This window comes from Phaenicophaeus curvirostris, chromosome 3 (assembly GCF_032191515.1).
Source record: "Phaenicophaeus curvirostris isolate KB17595 chromosome 3, BPBGC_Pcur_1.0, whole genome shotgun sequence".
Taxonomy (NCBI): domain Eukaryota; kingdom Metazoa; phylum Chordata; class Aves; order Cuculiformes; family Cuculidae; genus Phaenicophaeus; species Phaenicophaeus curvirostris.
In genome coordinates, this window is record NC_091394.1 from 7,102,073 (window position 1) to 7,119,684 (window position 17,612).

Sequence of the window (17,612 nt, forward strand, 5' to 3'; positions counted from 1 at the left end):
AGTATTTTTGAAATTTGAATAAGAGTTTGTTCTTAATATCAGAAGACTCTTCCAAAGATGGAATTCCTGTTAAAATAATGACATCCAAACAGGTGTGTTGTGATAAGCATGTCTGTGCTCTAATCTGTTTTCTCATCTGAAGGGTAGGAAAGTCTTCTCTTGGAACCTTTTATTATTGGTATCATTTGTTTAGCAAGACAAAATCTATCAATAATTAGAGAAGTAGTAATCATATTGAAGATGATGTTTTTAAAAAACATAAATTGCTTTAGTAATAAAACCTTATATTTATCTCTAGAAATATTTATATTTCTCTTCAACCTAAAGTCTGCCTTTTTCACTTTCAGCCAAACTAAATTTTCTTAGATTTTATTTAAAGCATATTGCTTTTAGATTTGGATACAACTTATGCATTATAGTGTTTCACATTCTGATACCCACAGAGCAGAATAAGAATCTGGGTCCGTGCAAGAAGAGTAGACTGGCTCTTTGTTTTAATTGAATAGTTAGGAGTCTGGAGTACTTGATAATAAATTATATGACATGTAGAATGTGTTTGCTGTAAGCTGTTTAAATGTTTACCAATGGACTTGTGATCTGTTTGTTTGCAAAGAAATCAGATTAATTATTGTGATACCAAATGTTCTCTGCAGTGCACACTTTGCTCTCAAAATTAGATGTTGTAAAAATACATTAGGAATCCCTAAGTCAATATTGACCCAAGGCATCCGCCACAGGTTTTGGACAAATACATGCACAGCCACTCTACATTTAATCCATGTGCACATAATTAGCCATTTTTCTGAATTTTCAGTTTACCCAGAATAATTACTTCTATTGTACTTTTGATGATGGTCAAAATTAGAATAGAAGTATAGATGAGCATAAACGTATACCTTTTCTTTCTTGGTGACTGGATGTCATGTTAAATACTTATAAAAAGGAAAGTGAAGAAAATGGGGAAATCTTTTTATAGGATATGATAACACCCTTTCAAAAATACTAAGAAAATAGCTCTTGTGTACCAAGTGTGTTTTCATTAATGTGCTCTTGTGAATTATCATTTTTAGGGATGATCTGTGGACTTCTTAAAATGTTAGGGTTGGAATAAATAGGTAGTTTTGCTAGGCTTCACCCACGTATATGTTGACTGTACTGTACAATGAGTTAATTATTGCAAGATTTGAGTTAATCTCGATGAAATGGCAGTATTTTGCTGTATCACCCAAGGACTGCCTTGATCATATTCATAGTAAGAGGCAGAAAAATGCTGCAGTTAGTAGAGGGAATATAAGGCATTGAACAACAAAAGGAACTGTTCATGGAATCATAGAATTGCTTGGTTGGAAAAGACCTTTGAGATCATCGAGTCCAACTGTTCCTGCCCACTACTAAACCGTATCCCTGAGCACCTCATCTACCCGTGTTTTAAATACCTCCAGGGATGGTGACTCAACCACCTCCCTGGGCAGCCTTTCCCAGTGCCTGATAGCCCTTTTGGTGAAGAAATTTTTACTGATGTCTGATCTGAATCTTCTCTGGTGCTACTTGAGGCTGTTTTGATGAATGATCTGGCTTTAGTCTATATTCAGACTTTCTTCTGCAAAACATGCCTAGGCAGACATAGTCACTCCATTGTGTTGCTCTAAGTGGGAAAGCTACTTGAAAAATATTAATTAATTATTTTCTTTTTAATTTTTATGATTTTAATTTCAACTGAAAGTTGTTTACAAGTAAAAGGTGGTTTTCAAAGCAGTGTAACTTGATGTAAAAGGTGCCATGTCTCCGTAGGCTTGCTCTAGGCTGCCTTAAAATATCGTCATCACTTTACACTCAAATACACTCCTGAATGTCACTAGCAACGTTTTACCAGCAACACCCATCTCTTCTGTGCAATCAATTTCATTACAGCTGAGAAAAAGTAATGGATGACAACAAAGAAGGAAGTAAAGGAATTCTTTCTCAACTGCAGGCAGGTGGACACAGCGACCCGCAGTGCTGTGCCACGGCTGCTGTAGGTTAGGGACACGTAACACCACAAGGAAAGAGCATAAAGGACACCTCAGGTTTACACTGTTGACCCAACATGAGGCCCCTCTGGGCACCAGGATAAAGAAGAGACCTGCATGGATACAGCTTGTGCAAACGTCAAAGGGCTGAGAGGTTGGACAGGGCTCTGAGCAACCTGATCGTGTTGAAGATGTCCCTGCTTATTGCAGGGATGTTGGACTGGATGGCCTGTAAAGGGCCCTTCCAACCCAAGCCATTCTATGATTCTATGACCAAAACTTTTGAAAGGACAGGAATGAATTGAGCTGTAGGGTCATTTCTCTGTAATGTGATATCTCTGCTATTTTTTCTCTTTTGTATAAATAAGGTTTATTGGTTTGCTGAAATTTGCTTTTAAGACTTCCAAATTCCATAGGGAGTCTTATAATTTTTCTTGTATGTCCAAGACATCTGTAGAGGAACTCCCATTCATAAACCACTTAGGAGGAGCAAAATATGGGAAGATACTTTGTGATTTTAAAGAGAATTTTAAAAAATGAATACTTATAATAATTCCTTCTCTTGGTTATTTAAAACTGTGTGCTTAGTGATAAGGTAGGCTTGATGGACAGTTGTGTACAGTCATTTTCAGCAACAGCAATTTAAAAAAGAAGTTGAAATGAAGCCCTCCTTTGGCTCATCTATAGATTTTAGAAAAATTGGGCTCAGAATTTGTCTCCCTACCTCAGTTATGAATCTATTCAAGAAGAAGAGTGAACCTTACTCCAATAGAGTCTTTCGAGACCTACAGGTGAAAGCACATATAATAGCTACAGAACATTAGTTTCATTATATAGCAAAACTGTGCAAACAGTGTCAAGCTGGGAGAGACTAAGGGATTCTGGTGGAGAGAACAGATTTAGAATATGTAATGATCATAGGGCTTGTCATCTTCTGTTTTGAACAGAGAGGATTAAGAAATACCTGGTTTAAACTAAGAGTTCCTACATTAGAGGCGAGGAAAAAGCTATAGCAACTAGGATAATGAATTCTTGCAATATAATATCAAGGAGGACAACCTCTTCATAATGATCTTAATTGTAAAGTCCTTTTAAGACCAGATTAGATAAACATCTGTCAAAAATAAAATAGGGTTGACAGATCATGCTTTTAAGAGATGACGTCTCAAGGCTTTTGCCTCTGGGTTTTGAGAGAAGGCCATTTGAAATGAAGACCAATAGTTGGGTTTTTTTGAAGTTAACAGACCAAAATTGCAAATACTATAAAGAAAAATTGTGTGTCTTTTGGGCTGAATTTGATGAGTTTGAAACTCAGGAGTTCCCATAAATGAAAACAGGATTTTATATTACCTTCCTCTCTGAGTAAGCTTGGTTTTAAAAGTGGAAACAGTTGGGAAGATGGTGATATACTTCTGTGCTCTACCTAGAAATTAAACTCTATCCCATTAATATGATTATGAAAAGAAGTCACAGTCATTTGCATGTCCATAATATTTATCATGTTACACCCTGGTGAGCTCCTAAGACGTTGCTTCTCGCAGCAGGGGCTTAGCTTTCTTGCTAGGCTGAATCCATTTAACTCCTGTTTAATTGACAATAAATGGAACAAGAGTCCTCTCCAAAACCACAAAGCAAGAGGTATGAAAATTAAATTTCACCAAATAGGTAAATACCATCATCTCGTTCCTCCATCTTCCTTCTCACCCTTTGATCAGCAAGTTAATAATGAACCGTAGAAGCGAGGACGTGATTTAGCTATTCCTTGGGGTGGGTGGTTTGTATCTCTTGACGCTTCTGTTCAGAAGATTTGTGAATGCTCCAGCAGCAGGTTGGTGGTTGTGTTGGTCACTGCACAGTGTCCGTCTTCATTATCCCTGTGCACTGGCAATACTGGTTGGTTGCCCCACTTGCAGCGGTGTGAATCGCCAGCAGAGCTATGTTTTAACTCCATTTCACCAGGGAATTTTTCCTCTTTTTAAACAAACTGCTTCGAAAGCCTCGTTAGCCCATCCAGAACTCACTGTTGTCACTGTTCTACAACATGTTCTCGTTTGGAGTATCATGGGCTAAGAAATTATCTTCAATGCACTCCAGGAGTCTCCAAATTATTGGGTACCATGTTGCTAATTCAACTCAGTATCTTACAGAGTTATTTTTTGCATCTCTCTTTTTAAATTGTTACTCAGTGGTTTTACCTGGGGTTAGCCTTAAATAATGCAGCCTAAGTTGTCAAATAGTAATTTGACAAACACAAATCAATAGTTCTTTGTTTGGTTGCCTAATATGACTCGTGCAGTGCTACTCCAATTTGTTGTTGAATTAATTTTCTTCTTTCCTAATTTTATTCCTACTATTTTATTCATAAATGTTAAAATAAATACTAGTGTAGATCAATAAAATAAGTTCCGCCTCGCTTCTGCTTTTCCAGGTAAGCAATACTGCATTTCTAAGGCATTACCTGTATCTGGTTTGTGTCACTGATGAAAACTTTTCTTTTTCTAACAACTCACAAGTGTTAATCCATTCTCGTGTTCAGCACTGAGAAAAGTCAACACAATTGGTAAATAGTGCGGTAGATAATACAATTTATTATATCACCTTATAATGTAATGCATTTAATATTATTTTTATTACAGCCTTATTTTTTTTATAATTAGATAAAATCTCTGTCCTAAAACATTGAATGGTGTAATTTAAACTATAAATTTCTTCTTTTCATTTGTAGAAAAAGAAAAAATTGTGTGCTTTTTTAGATTTTAAAATAACTAGGCAATAAAAAAGAACCCTGTAATTTTGCTGTAGACTGAATCTCACAGGAGGTGCCTGCACACAGACTCTTCTCACTAGTTGTGGATAGTTTATGTCTGCTCAAAACTCTTGTAGCTAAAGAAATGCTTCTATTTTATTGTATTTGATACACCAATCAAACAAGTATATTAATCTTTCTTCTGAAAAAAGAATAGAAACGTTGCAAAAAAAAAGTAATTCTCCTCCTTTGTCCCTGAAGTTGCCTTTCCTAAACAGAAATGATTGATAGTTTTGGGGTAGGTGGGGGTTACGAATGATTGTATCCTGAAGTGCTATAATGACCACAGTTGCTTATTATTATTAGAGAAGCAATAATTTATCTTATTTTTATATTATTTTAACCTGTTGCAACCTCTGTAAATATTTTGGCAAAGGCCTAAATTGATCACAGATGCCAAAATAACTTGTCATTACATAGGGAATTAATTTGTCATGTACTTTAATTGAAACCTAAAATAAAACAAATTGATTTCTTTACTTGGGAAAGTGGATTAAGTATAAAATTGACAGCAGAAAACCAAAACATCGATAGGGATGGCTTAAAAAATACTTCTCCCTTGTTTTGTGGTTGGCTGATATTATGGATATATTAGTTTGTCAGGGAAGATAATAGAATCATAGAATCATAGAATAATTTGAGTTGGAAGGGACCTTAAAGATCATCCAGTTCCAACACAAACCATTCTGTGATTTACTCAGAAGGGATCCTCTCTAGGCTGAACTACCTTAAGTGAGGACCTTCTCTGCAGAGCACTGTCGTTTTTATGGGGTGACTCTTCTGCAAGAACATTATGAAGAGACCAGGGAATAGCACTGAGTTCAAAATAACAGCAGCTGGGAGATCCAGGATAGGTTCCACTGGGTTACTGGAGGCATGGGCTTTCACAGCCACAGGGGACATCTTTGACAGGCAGAGTCAGCTGCAGTGAAACAGTGCAGCCTGGAAAAGAAAACGGATGGAGAGGTGACCAGGAACATAGGTTGGTTGAAACTTTTGAGTTTCAACTGGGGCTTTTGAGCTGTTTGGGGTTTTTTTTGTTGTTGTTTTAGCCTATTAAAACTTAGAAATGGCGTTTTTTCACGATTAAAGATAATCAAAATGATAGTTGCTTCCCAGCCACTGAATGTGTCTGGTGCTCTTGCATAGTAAGCTGCAAAATAACTCTTAAAACTGTTACAGCAACTCCATGCCAATATGAGAGAGATGGAGAAACTCTGTTTGCGAGTCCGGCAGGAAGACATCCCAGCTCTGCAGAAAATGATAAATCCCATTAAAGAGGAAGCTTCGTTTGCGGTAAAAGACTTCCTGCAGCTCCATTCTGCATCTGCAGAAGAACTTAAAAAGCAACTGGAAGGACAGGAGGATGCCTCTTTGACCAGATCTGTAACTGTAGGAGGAGGTAACAGACTTTCATTTCTGTATCCTCGATACCTGTATTGTTGTATCCAGTTCACATTTTCTGACCGGAGTAGCAGGTTGACAAATGAGATTTCAGTTGAAGAATAATTGTTAATCAAAAAGTGGCTTTTCTTTCCTTACATCATGCTTTTCTCATGACCTATGATTGAGTATTGATAAATGGAGAACGCTTTAATTAAAGTATCTTAAGAAATGAGACAGTTGTGGCCTTCCATGAAAAAGATCCTATAGCCTTGGATCTGGAAATAGAAGACTGTTCATACATAGAACAACATTTACATTCACGTTTCACAGTAGCTTAACTACTTTCCCCTGCTCCTGCAAATCACTTAAGTGCATTTGAATAATCATTTAGGCTATTTTCATTGAATTAGTGCTTGCAACGTGAAGAAGAAAACAATTTTTACGTGACAGACAGTATAATCTGCAGCTTCTGAAATACCTGGAAAAGAGGAGCAAGTCTCTATAGAAAGAATATCTTTTCCTGTACTATTTCATCTTGGTAACTGGCAAGAAAGCAGCAAGCAGTATAAATCCATTTAAGTAAAAGATTTTGAAAACACACTGCAACATGCTACAAGTCAGACATGTTTGCTGGTTTTCTGTCCTTTCTCTACAAAATGTTTTTCATTCCTAGCTCTGCCATCTGTCTTCAGAGGAAGCCCTTATTATATCATGGTACCAGCTAGCGTTCTCTGCTAACGATGTGTGAGAAAGTTGATTACATCAGCAATAAATCCTTGCACGTAATAGTGATTAGTTTGATTGCTCCAGTAGCAGTATTTTTTTAAATTGTTTGGACATTTCATGTGTCTCTAAAATCGAGATTATTCAGTCAATGGCATTGTAGAAGAACCTGCCATCAAATGGGACTTCATGTCCCTTCTTGTTGCTCAACAGAAAAATACAAGAACTCTTTCAAGTGTGATTAACAAGCTAGCAAGTCTAGTAGTCAAACAAGGAGAAAAGAAAAATAGATTTGTAAGACTGGGCTTGCTTTCAAGAATGTCACATGCAGTAGTATCAGCAAGACTTATGAATGTCAAGATATATCAAATATAGAGTCATAGAATGGTTTGGGTTGGAAGAGACATTTAAAGACCACCCAGTCCAATCCCCTTGCCGTGGGTAGGGCACCTTCCACTAGAGCAGGTTGCTCAAGCTCCCATCCAAAGTGGCCTTGAACACCTCTAGGAATGAGGCATCCACAGCTCCTCTGGGCAACCTGTTCCCAGTGTCTCACCACCTTCATCATGAAAAATTTCTGTCTCCTTACAAGGCCAATTAAAAAGACTGAATTGGCTTCCGATCCATGAATCCTGACTTTTTCAACACCTTCAGCATCGTTGATTATTCAGTAGATTGTCCTGATATCTTTGTGGGTTTCGAAGCCTGGCTATTCACTGCGTTCTTCTTCCCCTCCAAAAAAAGAAGATAATAACTGAATCTGTTCTCTTACGGTCCTCTGGTCCTCAGAAAGAAGCTGAACTTTCAGAAGCTGTTTCTTAAATGCCCAAGACTGAATTTCATCAGACCCTCAGGACCCGAATAAATCTACCTCATCTGAATATGTTTAACGTGTTTTCTTTATGTTTCGGCCTATCCTTTTTTTTTTTTTTCTTTCTTGTTTGAATTACTCACATCAAATACCTGATTACAGCTACCAGTGTTGTATAAAGACTGACTTAATCTTTTCTGGGCCATCTGTTTTTTGTCTTTACCTGGCAGTGCATATAAACCTCCTTTGTCTTCATCTAACTTCAAAAATTTCCCTAGAAACTTTCTTGCTACCTTGGTAGCTGCAATTTATTTGTATCCCACTTTTTCTTATATTAACTTTCCATGCTTATGTTATTCCTTGTGCTCATCTTAATTGTGTGTCAGATTCTTGATACCCAGGGCATTGAAGAGCTCTTGCTGAATCCATAAACATTTTCCTCTGCATCAGGGCTATTTGCTGGCTTCTTCAGTAGAGTGTAGTTTGTTAGTGTCTGCCAGCTCTTCTGCAGCCCTTTATTCTTTAGGAACTTCTTCCCCATAGTTTCTACTAATCCATCTGCCAACTGCATTAATATCTCTTTTTGGGGAGAGCTTAGTCTTAGTGTTTCACTCTGAGTTTTCAAATAGTGAACTCTGGTATTCAGTGATCCCCTTCATTCATATTAGCCATTACTTTCAGGCTCTTTGTGAGCTTTTCTCTGTTACCATCAGAATTAAATTTCAAATATCTCTTCTTTTGGTTACTTCCTGCACGTGTCCTCGATACATTCTGGTATTTCATTGGAAAGGCCTTGTCCTGGCTTATTGCTTTTCCAACAGTTACATAGGTGTTAAAATGGGAACAAGGGTTTAATTTCAAAGAACAGGACTGCTTTTTTAATCTAAAATACCTTTAAAGTATGGAGGACACTGAGCGTAACTATGCTTCAGAAAGACCAGAAATTGATCAGAAAGATTGGGATGAGCAGAACAGAAAAAGTTACTGGAATGACACATTCCTGCCAGGCTCAAGAATACAGGAAATAATTCACCCCATTTAAAGTGAAACATACAGGCAGGCAGACAACTAAATACAATTAAACAGATATTTTTTGTTCAAGTTTGCCTGGCTGAAAGCAGCTCTGCTGAATTGCTAACACAGATGCAATATATTGCCTGTTCTTTTGTGCTTAGAGGCTGCAGTCCTGAAAGCAAATCTTGGCTGCTGATCTTAATCAAAGGAGGTTCAGCGTGCCCATTCTTTGTAGCATGTTGCTTCCCATCTGGTAGAGAAGGGAGTTTACAAATTCAAATCGCCCATTTAGAAGGCATGTCAGTGAAATGATGTGGTCCCTTCCCCCTTTCACCATCCTCCTCAGCTCGGGTCCAATAGAAGCGGAATTTAATTGCATTTTAAACAAATATTAACAAAAGGTGAGACTCCACTCTTAAAATTACTAAAATCTTTAAAGCACCGTATTGAATCTCCCAGAGCTTTAGATTTTTATCTTGAGTGTAATGAGGTGCGAAGCTCCTCTATGAAATCTGCGGCGGTGTTTTGTATTATTGCATTTCTGTGGAGATGCTGTAAGTGAACTGGTGGAGCCACTTCCATTCTCAGTTCTATTAAAGTTGGTTAGAGTTGATAAAATATGAACTAGTGAATATAAATTTCTTGCTCATACACAAATGTGACTTCACCTTCCCTGATCCTTCGTATTCTTTAGCACTTTGAAGTAAGTAAAGAATTTTCTTGAGGAATTTTTTTCCACTGATTTTTAGTTATTAGAAAATAAACACAGAGTAAACTTGCTTTTTAAGTTCTCTTGAACGCGTGTCAGGCAAAACTTCAGTATCATTCATGTATGTTGAAGGCTTTTCTGTGGTAGGTCAGTATAGATTGTTAAGGACAGATCAGAGCAGGGAACCTAATTTGTGAGGAGAGAATTTTGCTTAGTGAGCTTCTTTTTTGCTTTTGTTTTACAAATATTATAATTTCAATCAACTTAGCATGCGTGTGGCTGATTGGGAAAGAGTACACTTTTCTGGGCAGAAGGAACTTTATTTTGAAATAAGGTTGTGAAAGACTGAAATGGAATAAAATACTCAAACCCAATGTTAAATATCAGAATATGTAGCAGAATTGCTTTATCCAAAACCGGATACATTTGGATATGTGATACGTTATATTGAAAAGGGAAAAGTAGTATTTCAGAACTGAGAAAACATCAGATAATCTAATGATATGGATGAAAAAATATGTTCTGGAAGAGCAGGTGATTGTCGAAGGTGAAGTGCCTTCTATGCCTGCAGTCTTAGAGGTAAAGGGGTAGAAATAATAAGATAAACAAGCCCACAATAAACCCCCAAATTGCTTAGTCCATCATTGTTACTTTGCTTACTTAGTAATTACAGCTGAATATCAGTTTCATTGATGTTAGATTCCTGCTGCTTTGAGAGTGGGAAGATGGGGTCTTTAACGTGTTTTGAGATACTGGGACAAAAACGTTGAAAAATGAACAAATGTTATGAAAATGTATCATTTTAATTTATCTTAAATTAATTCCATGAATAAGCATGCACTATTACTGACTTTTTATTGACTATGTTCGTATCTGTTGTCGTAACAGTTATATAATATTACGATAGTACCTTGGCACATTCAGGGTTTGTAAAGATTCTAATGCAATATTTACACTTTAATATTATTGGACATATTTAATGAGTCATCCCCATATTTAGCTTTCTCTTTATACTACCCTCCCAAGGAAGAAAACATCAGTGTCCTACTAAAGAAACTGAAGAGGTCTAAATTAGTGTGTAGGTCTAAATTACACTGGGTTCGCATACATACGTTCTCCAGTCTGCCTGTCATACTCTCAAGCCCATCTTGTTTGTTATTATTCTTTGTTACCACTTAATTACTTTGCTGTAATTACGCACGCGTCCATTACAACCGCAGTGGTTCAAGACTGGGCTCTTTGACTGGAGGAGGTATGCGTGTGTCTGTTCATTGTGTCTGCTCTTGCCCAGAATGTTTCTCATTCCCCATTTTTAGCACCGTGCTTTGTTCTACTGCCTCCTGCATTCCATCCAGGCGATTCAGAAGGGAAGATGCTTGAGAATCTTGCCTTTACACCACTGAGCTTCAAATGGTTGTCGTCCTCAGTATCGTTACCCAACTAGGCCCAGCAGTAAGTGCCGGGCAGCGTGTTACTGTTTTCACTGCTTTTACCATGGGAGCTTTTCCCTCTAGCTTCTTTTAGTCCCAAATGGCTGAAAATCAAACTGGTAGCATAATAATCAATCATAAAATGAATAATTCCCTATTCACTTTTGGCAGCACAGTGTCTTTGTGTATCGTAGGTAAATAAAGGTTTTGTCCCAGCCTCAGTTTTCTTAGCTTGGTTGATACAAAATTAATTACCTGACCTTGAATTCAGGAGTACCAGTTCATATCATTCTCAGAACTGATTAGGAAGGGGCATTGATAGAAATGAATTGACTCCTTTGGCAATAACCTCCTTCTAAGAAACTATCCAGAGCTGCAAGTAAGACCTCTCCCTACGTGATCATTTTCAGAGCAGTTGCTTGGCTTGAGTTAGGTTAAATACCAATTTATACTTGAGAAGCCTTAAGAGAGAGAAGCTTTGCACATCATCTGCATCCTGACCTGGTGCATTTATTTATAAGCATCATGTTTCTCATTCAGAAACTTTATATAACACAGAAGTGAAGGATGGCTCCCAAAGTTTAATCCAGATCCAGTCCCGCCTTCCCGAAATACCTCAGGAAGAAAATGCAGCAGAGTCCTGGGAAACTTTAGAAGAGGTATGTTGGAGCTCCCTTACTACCACGTCGGTGCTCTTGTTTTTAGCACTTATGGCCAAATAACATTTGGTTTTCATTTGCAGGACTTGATTCAGCTTAGCCAGTTGGTGACTGAGTTTTCTGTCTTGGTCAGCGTAAGTATTAATCCTGCCTTCTGTTCTAGGTCGGGGCTTGTACAAAGTGAGGGTGAGGGGGTAACTCCTAGTTGGGGGTAAAAAAGAAAAGTAATACCTCTACCTGTAATCTGTACTCAGACCGAGCAGGTATCACTTGATCAAAGTGATAGAACAGCAGAATAATATTAACTGAATTTATTCAGACTGATATTCAATAGTACAAAATACTGCTCGCTGTTCGGAACTTCAGAAAATCACCAGCCACCGAGCAGAGATGCCTATAGGAAGGTGCTGTCTTTGCTACTTGAGATCTATGGTAAATAAACCTGTAGTTTCAAAGCCCATATGCAAGATGATACTTTCCAAAGCCACAAGCGATGCGTACAGTGTTTACATCAAATTGCCTAGCGGCAGGTTGAAAGGTTTTCCTATGATTTCCAAGTGCAACAGAAAAGGAATGTTCCAAAGCATTGGCTGAACTACTCAAGTGCCCCTTTAGTTAGAAAACTAACAGCTCTTCCTTCCCTACATCAGTGACCTATTGCTACCAGTACCTTTGTGGCTTTCCTGATGATTCAAGCTCTGTCATAAGTAATTTTTTGAGGAGGCAACAGTCTTCTGCTTCGTCACCAGTGCTGGTAGTTCTTGTCACCAGAGCAACTACTGATGTTCTAACCAGTGCCCTTGAGCACAAGCTGAACCTTGGTAGGGGCTCTACAGCGTTGACCGCAGACTTCTCCCTAGGTCTCATTCCTTTTTACAGTTCCTAATTGCAACAGTGATGACAGCCCTCCCTCTCTCAAGTTTCCATCACCTGTGTCATGCCCTTTCTCTGGTCTCACAAATGTTGCTGCCAAAAGGTTGTGCTGCTTCTTTATCCACACTCAGTCCCCAATGTTTAGTTTTTCCTGGGTCAAAGGGAATTTAAACCTACAATTCTCTTCTCCTAGGAGAGTTCTTTTAATCTCCTTGCTGTTGGGTTAGCTGGGCTGGATAAACCAGCTTCCATCCTTTCTGCTGAATACATGCTGCTTCACATATACAAAAAAAAAAAAAAAAAAGACTTAAGAATCGCTAGGCTGGAGACGAACTGCAAGAATTTTTATTTCATAGTCTAAACGTTAGCTGCTTTAGCTATAAAGGGGAGTTCCTGTTCCCAGGATTTTACGCATAACCATCCTTAGATATAATAGCCAGCATCTGAAGTGTGTGGGTTGCAGATGAAGGTACCAGAGCTGGTGGGTTCAGCAGTTTCTGAATTAGACAGAGGAAATACGTTCAGAATGCCTTTTGTTTGAGGCTGAACGTTAGCCCACTCATTATTTTGTGACATAAACCAGCCTGGGTACTGCTGAGATTAAAATAAGAACAAACAGGCCCACGATCCCCTTTATCTTCTGCTCCAGTGTTCTTGGAGAGAGACTGCAGGGGAAGCTGACTGCATCTGAAGAGAGGATGGAAGGGTTTTGTAAAATCAAACAACAAAACACAGAGCAATAGCGAGTATATTCTCAGCACTGTCATCGCTCTCTTTGCAAAGTTTAGTCAGTGTTTTAGAATGTCCTGCTTAAACACTCCTGTTTAGATTTCTTGGTGCCGCTTTGTGTGTTGGAGCTGGTGCTGATCTCATAAATGCTCTCGATAGAATTTCTTTTTGAACGTGCATCTCAGCAGGGAACAAAAAGGCTACTTTGGATTCTTTTTCCCCTTTGGAATGCAAGTTCATCTATTTACAGGAAAGATTTAGAAATCATATGTTTTGGCTTGTTTGCTCTAACTGCAGCAACACTTTGTATAATAACCACACCGTATTATTACTTAACAGTTAAGATCTTTTCTCAACTAAGTCTGTGGTTTCAGCGCGGTTTATCAGATGCTATTAATGAACCACCATTAAGGCTGCAGCGCGGAGCAGATGAAAGCGGCTGTAGGGCCCTGATTACAGGCATTAAAATGGTGTGTATTGGCTCACTGCTGCTTCCCAGCAGGTCACCTCACTCATAATTCCTTTGCATCTAGTCTCAGCAGGAGAAGATTGACAGGATTGAAGACCATGTCAACAGCGCTGCTGTGAATGTTAAAGAGGGAACCAAAAACTTGGGGAAGGTAGGAATCTGCTCCTGCTGGTGAATCAATGGTTCCCTGCCTCCCAGCAATCCTCTGTATTAACCCAATTGATCTGCCGTCTTTAATGCTAAGGGAGGCAGCAATTAAGGAAATAAGGAAGAAATGACCCACAGGTAGCAGGAGGAAAAAGAAAAATCAATCTCCTTTGTAATTTTCTATCGCATCCAGGCTACTAGGAAATACAAAATTCTAATTTTTTTCCCTTTTTTGTGCTACTTTGCTTTACCTGCAAAGAGAAGCATCAATGACTGGCTCGCAAGAGTCAAATAAGCATAAAATAACAGGCTGATGATAACTTGCAATTTCAATCCATTTCTGTGTGGATGTCAGCGGTACTTGTGTATACACCGCAAGCGTAGATTAAGGCATGTTACTGAAAAATCTAAGCATTTTGTTTCTCATCTGATTTAATGATGGAGACAAGGTAAAAAAATAGTCTCCGTAGCACCTCCAGGGACGGGGCAGCCACAGCTTCCCTGGGCAACCTGTGCCAGTGCCTCACCAGCCTCATAGTGAAGAAATTCTTCCTAATGTGTCTAATCTAAATCTGCCCCCTTCTAATTTAAAGCCATTCCCCCTCATCCTATCACTCCAAGCCCTTGTAAAAGCCCGTCCCCAGCTTTCCTGTAGCCCCTTCAGGTGCTGGAAGGTGACTATAAGGTCTCCTTACAGCTTTCTCATCTCCAGGCTGAACAACCCCAACTCTCTCAGCCTGTCCTCACAGCAGAGCTGCTCCAACCCTCAGATCATCTTTGTGGCCTCCTCTGAACTGGTTTTAGTACTTTCTATCATACATGTGAGAGAGTAGATCATCTTTTTTTTAAATGCTAATTTGAAAAGTTTACTTATCACCGAGCATTCAAGTCATTGCTGAGAGCAATGAGGGGAAAACACACATCACCACAGGCAAGTACTCTAACTCTCTTTTTTTCTTCCCCCTTTACAGGCTGCAAAATACAAGCTGGCAGCTCTGCCTGTGGCAGGTGCAGTCATCGGTGGAGTGGTGGGGGGTCCCATTGGTCTCCTTGCAGGCTTCAAAGTGGCAGGAATTGCAGCTGCACTTGGTGGTGGGATTTTGGGATTCACAGGTGGAAAATTGATACAAAGAAGAAAACAAAAAAAAATTGAGCAGATCTCTTCCAGCTGTCCGGAGCTTTCTCTCCAAAGTGCCAAAAAATCCAGCTGAAGTACAGATTCATTATGAGCAGGAGCAAAAAACATAGTAGCCACGCTAATGACAGACTTGGGGCGTTTTGCTTTAAACGCAAGGCTGAGCTGTGTGAGTTTTGACAACTTCTGCTTGCAAGGGGTGAGACGGGAACATCAGAATTTCTCTTCCCAAATGTCATGAATGACATCAGTCCTTTGAGAACCATATAGGTAACTTCTAGCTATAAAATTCCTAGGTGAGCTCTGAGGGGTGAGAAGTGCTTCATGCCAAATTTGCACAAAGTGTCTTGCAGACAATCCAGAGATCTGGAAAACCCTAGCGCTTTCCCACAAATGCTGGAGCTTTTAAAGAAAAGGAAAAAGCTCCAACTACCTTTTGTGGTCATAGTACTTTAAATTTACTTCCATTTATCTGGATTCCCAAACTCCTCTTGTGTGTTCCCCAGGATATGACTGACTCTACCTGCTCAGTGATGCACAGGGAAGTGTTCAGCTGCCACGGAAAATGGTAAAAATGTTGAGTGAGCAACATGGTAAAAAAAAAAAATCACTATGTATATTCCACATCTGCTTCCATCAGCCAAATCCTGTTGGCATCATAAGCAGCTTTTCCCCTTTTCTAGATTTAATTTTAAACTACTCATCTTGTTCAAGGGGTAGTTAAGAATTAAAGGGTTGAAGCAGCAACCCTGCAGGACGGCTACCAGAGAATGATCATTTTCCAGGGCTGCTCAGCGCCTTGGCTTGTCCCGAGAACCCTGCACGGGATGAGTGCCAAGCTCTGGCATTCCGAGCCCAAAGCCTCAACTTAAGCAGCGCTCACGGCTCGATGTTGCCCTTGCTTCTCATCTCCTGGCACCAGAGATGATGGGAGAGCTAAATATCTTCCCTGGAAGGTGGTGCCAGCCAGAGCCGCTCCCTCAATGGTTTTTATTAGGCACCAGGTCAAAGGATAGTGAAGCAGCGAGGCCCTTTCAGAGGTGCCAGTGGCTGCTGACACCCCCAGATCGTGGGGCTGTTTGGAAAATGTCCCCCGATACTGTTCACAATCAGTAACGGTGCTTGGCTGGGGCAGCTGCACCTCCTCTGTGCTGCTCAGTTCTGAAACTTCTGCTTCCACCCACACAGCAAAGCAGCTTCTCAGCCTTTTCAAAACTTTGGGACACGTGGTGGAGCCTGCAGGGGTGAGATCCAGTTTTTTTATAGCAGATGCCTGGTACTTTTACCATCCATATTTTGCTGCCTAAGAAGCCTTTTGCTTCTGAAACTTCCATTGTTAAATACAGCAGCAGTGACATGTTTTTATTGTCACATAATCTGCTGTTCAGCCCATGGTCCTACCTCCATCCTTCCAGCATGGTTCCCACCCTACAGCTGCTCGCATTTGGGGAACAGAAATTGAGGTTGGCAAGCTGCTTTTTAAAGCTTTTAAATTGTTCGGTTCATCCTGAGCTCTGCTGGAGTCAGTTTTATTCGGGGAATGCTGAAATCAGTGTTAGGTGATAAGGTTCCCTAGCAGGGAACGCTATGGACAGAGCTCTCTTTTCTTAACCAGCACTTTGATATCATCATTGGAAAGAACTGTCTGCTAATGACAGATGATAGGTTTTAGTGCCTAGAGACACTGTAAGCAACTGTTAGTTACAGCACAAATATATTTTTTTTTCCTGAAACCGCTATCAGTCAGAGCATTTTGTCAGTTTGAAGTGGGTCTGAGGCTCAGGGAAACAACGTGTGCAAGAATAGTTCACAAGTAATCACAAACATTGTCAAAACTGCGTTAAAGCCACAGTGCCTACATCCATAAAATAGCTGGAGCAGAAAACATCAGCCCAAGTAATTCAGCTCATTTGCTCCTGTCAGGCAACAAGCGCTTTCCTATAAATGCATCTGCTTTGGATGTAAACACGTTTAATGAACTTGTAACAACTTCATACTACGGCTGTTCCTTCCTTTGATACATAATTTCTGCATTTAAAGGAAGAAGCTAAGGAAGTGTTCTTAATCAGAAACTGGGGTTGATTCTTTGTATGACTTAAAAAAGCCATCTCTGCTTTCCTATTGAAATCTCAGCGTTTCAATGACAGAGGCCACCTCGGAGACACTGTGGCCTCCACCCTCTCCCCTCAAGCTGGATCAACGCCAAGACAACAGGAATTCATGAAACTGAATTCCTGCCCCAGCTGACACAAATTCAGCTTGGTCTGTACTCGCTTTATGAAATGTCTACAAGGAAAACTATTCTCCATCATCGCTTCTTTAAGGAAGCAATTTCAAACCATCATTTACACACCAGAGCAGGGAGGCTATTATTTAAGCTATGATTTTTAAAAATAGGTGGGTTATTTACATATGTAAAGAAACACAAGCATCTGACTAACCAAACTAGCACTGAAATTGCTAGGCATGTTAGTCAGAGGAAATGTAAGGTATAAATAATTCTTTCAGACCAAATAAAAGTTTTTTGCCTATGAGACTTCTTTTCAGCGTCTAAAAGATTAACTCCTAAAAACTTTATATATTTTAATAATTGCATTATAAAGGCAGACAACTCCTGTATTTAGTTACCAAACACATGCTTCAGCTGATGAAATATTTACATTGACTGAAATTAAAACAAGTTCCAGTGTTGCGTTCACCCAGTAACTCCTA

The 17,612-nt window shown here is 39.3% G+C and overlaps 1 protein-coding gene across 3 annotated transcripts in view; it reads left to right on the plus strand.

Moving 5' to 3' along the window:
- The window catches only part of STX17 (syntaxin 17), a 32,969-nt gene extending 15,535 nt beyond the window's left edge, over window positions 1-17,434 (plus strand). For 2 of the 3 annotated variants that reach the window (XM_069853313.1, XM_069853310.1), the window contains exons 4-8: window positions 5,998-6,217; window positions 11,429-11,547; window positions 11,631-11,681; window positions 13,683-13,769; window positions 14,737-17,119. In XM_069853313.1, coding sequence (XP_069709414.1) covers window positions 5,998-6,217; window positions 11,429-11,547; window positions 11,631-11,681; window positions 13,683-13,769; window positions 14,737-14,976 — 717 coding nt within the window. In that variant the 3' untranslated portion in view covers window positions 14,977-17,119. Of the gene's footprint in view, window positions 1-5,997; window positions 6,218-11,428; window positions 11,548-11,630; window positions 11,682-13,682; window positions 13,770-14,736 lie in introns of all 3 variants that reach the window. The other variant, XM_069853311.1, reaches the window with a different exon arrangement.
- The last annotated feature ends 178 nt before the right edge of the window (window positions 17,435-17,612 follow it).